This window comes from Onychomys torridus, chromosome 23, assembly GCF_903995425.1.
Source record: "Onychomys torridus chromosome 23, mOncTor1.1, whole genome shotgun sequence".
NCBI classification, from domain to species: Eukaryota; Metazoa; Chordata; class Mammalia; order Rodentia; family Cricetidae; genus Onychomys; species Onychomys torridus.
This window is the reverse complement of record NC_050465.1, coordinates 2,644,400-2,655,321: the sequence shown is the minus strand read 5'-3', so window position 1 is coordinate 2,655,321 and position 10,922 is coordinate 2,644,400. Positions and strand designations below refer to the sequence as shown.

At 53.6% G+C, this 10,922-nt stretch overlaps 1 protein-coding gene across 3 annotated transcripts in view; it reads right to left on the bottom strand.

The window, feature by feature from the left end:
• Positions 1–299: 299 nt before the first annotated feature.
• The window catches only part of Dis3l2 (DIS3 like 3'-5' exoribonuclease 2), a 328,899-nt gene continuing 318,276 nt past the window's right edge, over positions 300–10,922 (bottom strand). For 2 of the 3 annotated variants that reach the window (XM_036173185.1, XM_036173186.1), the window contains exons 15-21: positions 6,480–6,663; positions 5,784–5,870; positions 3,387–3,534; positions 2,986–3,116; positions 2,736–2,840; positions 1,480–1,581; positions 300–806 (exon numbers count right to left, since the gene is read on the bottom strand). In XM_036173185.1, the coding sequence (XP_036029078.1) occupies positions 666–806; positions 1,480–1,581; positions 2,736–2,840; positions 2,986–3,116; positions 3,387–3,534; positions 5,784–5,870; positions 6,480–6,663 (898 nt within the window). In that variant the 3' untranslated portion in view covers positions 300–665. The remainder of the gene's footprint in view (positions 807–1,479; positions 1,582–2,735; positions 2,841–2,985; positions 3,117–3,386; positions 3,535–5,783; positions 5,871–6,479; positions 6,664–10,922) is intronic. The other variant, XM_036173187.1, reaches the window with a different exon arrangement.

The window sequence follows — 10,922 nt, the reverse complement described above, 5'->3', positions numbered from 1 at the left end:
CCCACCTCCCCAGATCCCATGGGCTGGCAGCAGAGAGAAAGGGTGGGGAGGGATGGCCACAGTCACATGCACAGGGTGACTGGCAGCTCCCTGCTGTGCATACTAATTACATTTTTAATCAGCCAGAGGAGGCTGCAGCATCAATCTGCCACACATGGCTCATGAATCACCCTGGGGCTGGCAGAAAGGTCCTGGGCTGATGACCCCAGCTCAGCTGTGAGGTGGCTCCTAGGGAGCCCCTTGCCCTGGGTGCACAGGCCACCTTGCTGTCAGGCTTTCCCATGGCATCCACACAGACAGCACTTCACACTTGATTTTATTCCATGACACTGATTTGCTGAAAACCCCCATTTCCTGGGCAGGGAAGGGCAGTGGGTGGCCTGGCAGAAGCGAGGCTGCCTGCCCAGGAGGACTGGGACCCTCTCTGCTCAGGGAAGCACTGGCCAGGCCTCAGCATTCCCTCCCCTGACCCCCAACCACACTGTATCCCTCCCAGTTCATTTAAAAACTGAGCTGCAAAAGTAAAATAAAATGAAAAAATAAAAAAATAAAAACAAACCCCTGAGTTGTTAAAAACCAAATTAAAAATCCCCTTTGGTGTCAAAAGGTCCTATTCCTAAAAGCCAGCAAGGCAGGGCAGGCACAGGCCTGGCTTGGGCCAGCATTCAGTCCTCAGGCTCCTCATCAGACTCCTTCTCCAGGCCCAGGGAACGCTCAGGGTCAGGCCGCTTCAGGATAGCACTGTACTTGAGGGCTGTGGCCTCTGCCTGCAGGACCACATCCACCAGGCTGAAGATGGTGATGACCTATAGCAGAGCCAGGCACAGGGAGAGGACAGGGTAGGTAAGGGCCTGCAATCAAAGCCCAGCTGACTGCTGAGGCTCACTTAGTTCCCTGAGCCTCTGTTACCCATTTGTAAATGGGAGTTATGGGGCCTGGGGAGAACCAATGGACCAGATGGCACCATGCAGCACTTGGTATTCAGTGAACATTCATGAGGATCAAGAACAGGCTGGGCTGGGCCAGTCTTTGCAATAAGAGGGATATACAGTCCCCAACTCTTTTTTTTGTTTTGTTTTGTTTTGTTTTGTTTGTTTTTTCGAGACAGGGTTTCCCTGTGTAGCTTTGTGCCTTTCCTGGAACTCACTTGGTAGCCCAGGCTGGCCTCGAACTCACAGAGATCCATCTGGCTCTGCCTCCCAAGTGCTGGGATTAAAGGCGTGCGCCACCACCGCCCGGCACAGTCCACAACTCTTATCAACTTCTCAAAGAATTCTAAAAGTTATGTTTGGGGGAGAGGGACAGCTCCCGTCTCTGCCTCTAGTAGGTATTCCCATATGAGAACCTGGAGTCTAAGTGTAGGGCTTGAAACCCCACTGGGGAGCCTACAGTGCTGGAGGAGAAATGAGGGACAGATAAGGACCTAGGGGCACATGTGGGAGACAGAAGGTGGGCTCAGTGACACAGTAGGGGGCTGACCTGCTGTGTTGGCTCCTCTTCAAGACCATCAGGTTCCCAGAGGAGAGTGAGCTCTGGCTTCTTCCCCACCTTCTGAAAGTGGTAGGATCGAAGGGCCAGTGCCTGCGGGTGTACACACCAGAGCGTCAGGCCATGGACTGTATGCCAACTCTGAACCTTGTATTCTCCCGCTTAGGGGTGGCCCTCTGCCATGGCATATTCCTGACTGGCTGAAGGGTCTTTCTACCCATTACCCTATTGCTCCTGCCTGCTTGGCCCGAGACACGGGCAACCCTACCCATCCAGCTTCAGGAGCCTGACAAGTCACCTTTGCCCAAAGTTGCACCTAAGGTGACCCAGGACCATGAGGCAATCTGGGAGGGGCTGAGGCTCTGGTGGTAATTGTAGGGAGGGAACAGATCTGCAAAGGCTTATTTAACTCCCTGATGGCTGTGCCCCCTGCTGTCAAGAGATCTAACAGCCCAGGCTGAGGGCCAGGTAACAGCAGAGCTGGCCTGGATCTGAACTTCCATCCTGCTCAGGGAACCGAGGTGTCCCATGTTTCCAGCTGCACTCGGCCCTCTCCTGTTGCAGCTCCTTAGGAATCCGTGACCCTTCCAGTACAGGGTCCCACACTCCCCAAGTGCTCTGTGCGGAGGAGCCAGGTGACCACAGAGCAGCTAAAATGAAGCCCTCAGCTGACATTATGGCAGGCACCAAGAGAACTTTGAATAAACTGTCACCAAGGGAAGAACCCATGGCAGGACAGGCCTCTTCCTTCTCTTCAGGGACACAGTGTTCAGAGCAGTGCTGGCTATCCTCTGGCCTCTCCTTCCACATGTTCCTATAAAAACACCCCAGGCCCCAACACCCTGCTATCCTGGTTATGTTCTGAGTGCCTGGGTCTTTAAGGAAAAGTTTAGGCCTGGCCCTTGGCCTGAAGTCCTGACCCAGGCAGGCCTACTTGGGTATCTGGGTAGGGTCTATCAGACAAACTTGGAGTCAGGGACCCTCCACTGCCACATGCCAGTGAAGCCCACTGCTGAGGGAAGTGCCTGTGGGCCTACACAGCTCATGGATGGGGACAGCAGGGCTCTCAGCTTAATCTTACCTTCTAAGCTTGGGAAACTACCATGGGTTGTTTTGGGTCGGGGCATATGGGAGTCCCCAACAAGAAGATAGGCACAGGCAGGAAAAAGGAATAGAGTGTGTTAAGTCCCTTAGGGTTTAGTTTGGCCTGTAGGTGCATGCCACCCACTTGCATGAGGCACACTCACGTTGCAGTAGATGCGCTTCTGCACCCCAAAGCGCAGCACCAGTACATCAAAGGCTTGGTTCAGGACACCCATCACCATGGCTTCAGACTCCAGGGGGCCACTCTCCTGAAGGAACAATGTTCTAGTCATGGCACCCCACCCCAGGGAGGGCCTGCACTGGTACTCCATACAGGCTCCTGGTGAGTGCACGCATACCTAGGAGGGTGGGGGTGGGGGTGGGGGTGGGGCAGGGATCAGGACGGACACTCACCTTTACTAGGACTGCGAAGAAGAGGCTGATGCTGAGTTCCTGCACACGCTTGGAAGCCATACGGCGGTCATTGCAGTGGTCAGCTTGCTTTTGTAGGGTATCAGGCTCTACATCTGGCTGCTCACTGTAGCCTAGGGAGAGGGTGATCCGGGTTGCTAGTGAGGGGGCTGAGGAAGGTTGTATGCTGAGGCAAGGGCTCTGGGGCCAACTATGGTCCCAGGCTTTCAGTAAGTCCCACCGCAGCTCCCACATGCGGGTGTGGGTGGACAGTGTTCAAACAGGCTTCTCTTCACCCTTGGGACTTCTGTGATCACAGTAATGTGGTCTCTGGTCATTTACTCTGAGAGTGGGTTAACTCTTGACTGGCAAAGCCCTTCCCAGGCCAGAGTCATGTCCCTTACCCAGAGCAGCAGCCAGGAGGCGGTGCACTATGACGTCAGCGAAGCGGCGAATGGGAGAGGTGAAGTGTGTGTAGAGGGGAACGTTGAGAGCATAGTGCCGGAACTGTGCCTGGTCCTGCAGCATCCCAGAGCAGAAGTACAGTGCCATCTGGAGGGAGAGTGGAACTGAGCCTGGCTGGGTCTGGTGGGTGCTGAGCCCCTGAGCCTGGCTTGTGGCAGGGTTGGTACAGACCTCCTGTATAAGCTGTAGGCAGCTGATCAAAGCCAGTCAGGCTCTTGGGGCCAGGGTCAATCTCCTAAGGGATCTCAGCAGCTGCCATGGAGAACAGTGGTGCTCAGCCTCCTTTCCCTCTCAGGATACATGTTAGCTGTGCCCAGGGCTGCCAGGACTCTGTCCATGAGGTTAGTGCTCGGAGTAGCCCAGAGAGCTATGTCTCTGCTGGGTATGGGGTGTTAGGAGTCCTCAGGATGCAGGTGGCCTCTAGCCCTGTGGGACTAGCCACCAGGGCAGTTGTGCAAGTCTCCTAAGGCTCACAGCTCTGAGCCCCTGCCAGAAATGATGCAGAGGGGTTGCCTGGGTACCCATCCTCCTTAAGATGGGTCTGGGCTCCCATCCTAGGTTAGGATGACTGCAGACAAGAAAACATATGGCCATGTTGGCTCAGGGTTGTGAATTGTTTTCTAGAGACACAGCTGAAGCTGAGGATGCCACATGTCCTTGGCCAGCATGAGAAGGTGCTAACCCTCATGGGAGTGCATAAGAAGCTCCTCAGCCTTTGTTGAGCCAACCCCATCCCCTCTGGTCCCGATCTCTGCCCAGTTGGTGGTCACACTTGCCCACTGGTTCTACAGTACTCCAGCATATGTCAGCCATCGAGGCAATTTGTTAGCCTCCCAGTCTACATCTGTTTACTTTTGACCAACTGCCCAAGGTGACACACAGTTCTAAGAGACATGAGCAAAAAGCCACTGAGCTGCTTTCAGCTCAGTACAACATAGACAAAGTCTGGCCTTAGCCCTGCCACAGCCCTTGGAATCAGCAGCTGCTGCCTAGAAAGGATGTTCACTCCCTTGAAAGCTCCAGAGTGCCTGGCCAAATAGACAGCCTGCTCTGGTTACTCCAGGTACATAACCCTGGAATTCAGGATACGACCCCTGCTGGACCTCTGGTTCTGTCTGGGGTAAGCTGCTACAGAAAATGGGCACAGTCTTCGCAGCAAGTCATGTTTGCCTTTGTTCTCAGTAGTGGCTCAGTTTCTCAGAAAGGCTGGGGTAAAGGAGAAGGGGTCCAGGCTCCTTCTTGGTCAGTGTAGCTATCTCTAGGCAGGGCAACAATAATGGCTTCTCTGCAGCAGCCAGAGATCCTTGGGACATCTCCGGTGTCCTGTCTCAGCAGCTCTCTCGGGAACCAGGCCTGACTCCTCTAACTTTTGTCCTGGCTGCTCTGCCCCTGGCCTGGCCCGTCAGTGGGTCACTCCTTGCCATTGGAATCCTGCGTGGCAGAAGCATCCCACAGGGCACAGCCCAAGGTCTTCTAGGCTTCTGGTGAGCACAGCAAGGTGCTCAGCTCCTCTGCTGTGGGCACTGCCTAGAGTAGGAGTGAGGCACAGACACTGGAGGTTGGGGGCATGGAACAGGCAGCCAGGCCCCCATGGGCTCTGATGGTTCCATCCCAGTAGAGCCAAGAGTTATCAGGAGATAAATCAGCTGTGGCTGCCTGAGGCCACCTGACTCTCAAGAACAGACTGAATCTGCTGAGAGTGACTGACCCTTGAAAAATGGCCTGCCACTGCCCTGGCAGGTGCTAGGGCCCACAGCTGACCCCATTAGTACCCGTAACTCCCGTTGACCTGCCAATCTCCTGAGATAGTTCCCATCCCCAGAAACCGCAGTATAGCCTGGAGGGCTGTGACAGGCTGCTAGGAGCCAGCCCATCTGGCTACCTCATAGCTGTCACTTTCCTTGGGACATGGGTCCAAGGCAAACTGATTCCCCTGGCCAGACTCTGCAGCTGCAGTAAAGGTAAGGCCTTTTCTCTTGCCTGGGGTCTCTAGCAGCCATAGGCCAGAGCAGCCCTTGAGGGCTGGGGCATGCTTTTTTTTTTTTTTTTTGGTATGTGGAGCTGAGGATCGAACCCAGGGCCTTGCGCTTGCTAGGCAAGCGCTCTACCACTGAGCTAAATCCCCAACCCCTGGGGCATGCTTTTGCGCGCGCGTGCACATACACACACACACACACACACACACACACACACACACACACACACACACGGGAGCATGACTGCAGCCTCCCTTGCTTGATAGTGTTCCTCAGCTCCTCTCTGTCCAGCAAGCCCCAGAGCAGAGCAAGCCAGTGGTGGGCTATGGTGGATCAAGGACAGGCGTGGCCGCTCCTTACCTGCATGGGCCGGGAGTACATGTTGGTGAGCACCTCTTTCCGGGCCAGAGAGTACTTGTCATCTCCAAATGTTTTGGTCAGGCTTTTCTAGAAGTAAACCCCAGAAACCTGTATAAGATATGGTCAGGCTTGGGAAGAGGCTTGAGGCTTTACCTGCTAACCATCGATCCTAAGTTTGGGGAGGGTACAGAGGGGTTCCCAGGTTATGGGCCCAGCCTTGGGATGATGACTACTCGCGGGGCACAAGAGCAGTGGTCCCTGGCCAGCAGCACACAATGGGCCTGAGGTCTCCATGCTTAGCTGGCAGGCCAACTCTCTTGACTAGAGGAATCCTCTGCCCCTCCCCCCACCCCAATCCTGGAGCATAGGTGTGAGGTCTCCTTTTTGTGCGATGAGCCAGAACACTGCTTCTGCAACCTCCTAAAGCTTAGCTCCAAGCAGGGGGCACTTGAAGTGACTTCCTCTAAGAAAATTTCCTTGTTTCCAGTCAGCCCAGCTCAGCAAGAACTAATCAAGTCCTTGCCAAAGGACTTGCCAGTAGCTACACCATGAGTAGCCTCCCTTGGTCTTTCCCCTAGCTGGAGCCATCCTCCCCACTGTAAGGGAGACCTGGATGAACAGGGAGGGACTACACAGGACATACAAGTCACCACGAGCCCAACTTCCAGGATCTATGTCTTTTCCCCAAGCACTTACATTGAGGGCCCCTGCAGAGCTGACATCCATGGGTAGTCCCATCTGGTCACAGAACTCTACCAGGTCACTGAGCATCTTTGTTTGTGGTGGTGGGTGCCGGCGTAGCAGGGCCTGCTCCGGGAAGGTGCGGAAGATCTTGTGGGCCACTGCCATGTTGGCCAGGAGCATGAACTCCTCTACAAGCCTGTGGGGGATGGGTAGTAACTAGAGGGACCCTGGAAACGGTGACACTGCCCCTGTCCCAAGATCTCTGCTCAGCTGGTTCTCCTACACCTCAGTGTGAGAACCTTCCTGTGACCCTGGTCATTTCTTCTAGCTCTTTCTCTTTCATCTCCATACTCAGGCTCTCCCAGAGTCAACCTGTCAATAGTGACTTTCTCTTCTGGTCTGTGAATGTGTGTGTGGTCTCTTTGCTAAATGATAATACTCCTGGGGAACGGAGACAAAAGATGTCTCATTTCCCACTGAAGGGCAGACGCTCTCAGGTTACACCAGTCCAGAGATAGTGCCCAGGAAAGACGTCTAGTGGAAAGAGCGGCTGGGCTTCCTCTAGATTCACTTTGTAAGAAAAGCTATCGTTCTAACTTTCCTTTACTTCAGTGTAATTAGAAATACTGTAAGTACATGTGGATAAAGATCAAAATAGGCAGATGAAAACATGTCAAGGCCCTATTGGGGAGAAGCAGGGACTGATGGAAGATGGAGGAAGTGTACCAAGACCAGGAAACCGGGCAAAGCAGGAGTTAGCATCAACCAGCTGTGAGGTCAGTCACCGGTATTCCAATCCTGGGCAAGGCACACACTGTTCTCCCCTGACCTCAGGGGCTCAGGTAAGTGGACTGAACATGAGGCCTATCAGGAAGGGAGTGTGCATCCTACTGTAGTTAGGATGTTCTGTGTAGAGAAAGCTTGCTCCCTGGAGAGGCAAGGGCCACTGGAGACTTTGTTCGGCTTAGAGGAGATCCCCCCCCCGCCCCGGGCTGCATGTCAAGACTCGGGCTTCTCCCACAGAGGGAACTCTGTGGGTTTGGCAGTATCCGAGGAAGCCTGGGATAAATTGCTCCATTAGCAGTTGGGTAGTGTTGCTTGGTCAGACCTGCCATCTAAACAGGCTCTTAGAAGGAAAGTCAGACAGTGCAAGAACCGCTCCTGTGCCCTGACCGGACCTGCTATGAAGAACCTTGCTTCTGCTCTGCCAAGGTGCCTCCTCAGGGAGTTTTCTCTACAGCAAAGGCTAGGTAAGTACCTCAGCAGTGTAGGCTCCACCAGGTGGGGCCTGGGCTTGCCTGGCTCCTGTCTTGGGTACCTGGGCACACTTCTGTCCTGAGGACCTTAGCTGACTCTTTCATTATGCAGCAGACCCAGCTCAAGAAGAGAAGCCTTTGTGTTGCCCACTAGTTTGTAGCCAGTGTTTTAGGCAGTTATTACCCAATCTGTCCTTATGCTTATTAGTGCTTGTCATTCACCATCCCTGACCACCACGTCTCTGAGACACAGTTTGAACACTGGTTCTGCCACATTTTTGTTGTGGGACTCTAGTGAATTACAGACCTCTCCCAATCTTCCTTCCCAAAGTAAGACCAGTTAATATCTGATCACAGGCAGGGCTGGCGCAAAGGCAGACAGAGGGGACATGTGTTCTGGGTTGGATACAGGCAGGAATATCAATTGCCCAAGACACAGTGGTGCTTTCCTTTCTTCCTATCCACCACACATATGACTAATACATTAATTAATGGTAATTCCTGTGCCTGCCTCAGCCTCCAGAGTGTTGGGATACTCAGACTGTTACTCAAATGCTCCCATGTTTGTGAATTTGTCTACTCAAGAGGCATTGCTATGGGAGGCCAGACACGTGTCCAGACCTGTTTTCTTCATGCAGTCCCAGAGTCCTGTGGACCAGAGCACACAGTCTGTCCCTTGTAACCTCAGGGCAGCCGGGATTGCAGTTTGTAAGTGAAACCGGCAGGTGGCAGTAGGCCCACACCAGGCTGTGAGGACGCGCAGGCCGGCAGGCAGGCGGGCTCAGAAGCAGGGCTGGCTGGGTTAGTGGCTCAGATGGGGACCCTCCCTGCCCCAACCTAGAGGTCAGAGGATATCTTGAGATGAGCCTGCCCCCTGCCCCACAGGATCCCTTCTGCTTTGCTCCTCATGAGCTCATACAGGGACAAGAACAAAACAGAGAAGGCTGGGTGAAAGAGGAACCACTATGGGAAACAGCATTAACACTCCAGGCAAGCTGCTTCTCCAGCGACCATAACCCACTACTTATTTTCCCTGGACATCTGCACAATACCACATGCTACCCGAGGCCTTGAGAAGAGCAGTGCATGGCTGACCCTGAGCACAGTCTGCTGTGGCTCTGGACACACAGGCTGGCCTTGGTACCTGTGGATTCCATTTCCATTAGCAGCCCTTGTCCATCTGTCCATCTTCTCTCTCTCTCTCTCCATCCATCTGTCCTTCCCTTACTCTCTCTCTCCCAGTTAAGACATCAACCTCTGAACCCTCCACAACAGTTTAGCAAGATCAAAGCATAAACCTAAACACTGTCACCGAACAGGAAGACGGCAGAGCTCTAAGTTCCCCCCATTCTCTTCACTGTTCTAGGGTGGCTGTGGGAAGCATTTCCCCATACCTCACCCTTAAAATCCATCCACATCTGCAAGTGAAAGGGGAAGGACAAGCCTGTGTACACCACAAAAGGCTTGGCAGATGCTCTGGCCCCAGAGCCCGACTCCCAGGAGCCCCACGAGCTGTAAGATGGTCCCCAGTGGAACTTCAGAACTGTCAGAGCTCCACTGAGCTCAAGATTCCCTGTGGGGCCAGTCACCCCATGGAGGGATGCGCAGAGATCCTTTACTCTCACCTAGGACTGGCTAAGGGCCCTCCTTGCTGGCACCTGTCAACCCTGGGCAATTCTCACTGTGACCAGCAGAGGGCACCCCAGAATCTTCTGTCCCATGTCCTGGGACTTGGCAAGATTTGCTTAGAACCCAAGAACTTCTGGGCAAGAACAGCCCCAGAGTTCACAAATTGTGGCTCTGTGGCCCAATGTCCGGGGGCTCCTGGAGTCCCAGGGGCTGTTTCTTTCTTAGCCAAACAGGGGTGCAATGGTGGCCTCTGACCAGTGAGTTAATCAATCTGATGTAGTCTCTCTTGTGGGGAAGGGGAGATGCTGCATACATGAACTCTCAGCCGATACCCTGTGCTATCCCGGGGCAGATGAACCAGGCTGGAGTACATTAGGGTGGGAAAGTAGCTGAGGGCCGTCTGGGTTGCCATGGCTTAGACTCTCCCCCTGGTCGTCTTGGGACCCCCCCCCCCCCCCCAGTGACAGCATCACATAGACATGAGTTCACTCAGCCTGCTGGGGATGGGGAGCGGGAGCCCAGCAACTGCCTGACAACTGCTCTAAACAGGGGACTCAGGAATGGCTGCCAGCCAGGATCACCTTCCAGAATAGCAAGCCAAGCCCTCAGAGATGGGGCCTCAGCCCCAGGCCTGGCATCTGCTGAGCATCTGGAGCTCCGAGCCACTAGGGCCCCACAACTCTGGAGGTCTTGAGTGGGACTGTGCTGTGACAGAAAGCTATCAGCAAGAACATCAGGGTGAAAGCTCACCGACTTCACACACAGCATCCCCTACCTGTGGTCAAGGTTTGCAAGGCCTGGGGAGAGACAGGGCAGGTTTGCAGCTTCTCACCTCAGGGAACAACTGAGCCAGGGTTCCATCTCATAGCAAGCAACAAACAACCTACGTACACACCACAGGTACACCACATTCCATATCATAGAAAAGGCAACTTCACCCAGAACTGTTCCAATACCACTTAAAGAGAAAGGTCAGATATTTCTTATACGCATCTTCACCTTCAGAAGTGAGCGTGCAGCCGGGTGGTGGTGGCGTACGCCTGTAATCCCAGCACTCGGGAGGCAGAGGCAGGTGGATCTCTGTGAGTTCGAGGCCAGCCTGGGCTACCAAGTGAGTTCCAGGACAGGCTCCAAAGCTACAAAGAAACCCTGTCTTAAGAAAAAAACAAACAAACAAAAGAAGTGAGTGTGCTCAGCACAACTTACGAGAGATAGTACCCCACCATCTGAGGACCTGAATTGGGATATGTTTGTTTGTTTGCATGCTAAAAGTGCTTATTATTTAAGGTTTACTTATAAAAGTTTGCTTGTTTTGAGATAGGGTCTTCTCTGTGTAGTCCATGCTGGCTTGAAATTTGTGATCCTCATGCCTCAGCCTCCTGAAGACTGGGATTATCAGTGTGAATCACCGTGTCTGACAGAAATCAGAGAATGGTTAGGTGAGAAGCAGGCCTCTGAGGAAGGTGGTCATACCAATCCATAAGAGATGCAGTGTATTAAGTCCCTGGCCTTAAATAAGTGCTGCACAGACTATGGTGTGCATACTCTGGCCTGGACCTTGCTCCTCTTG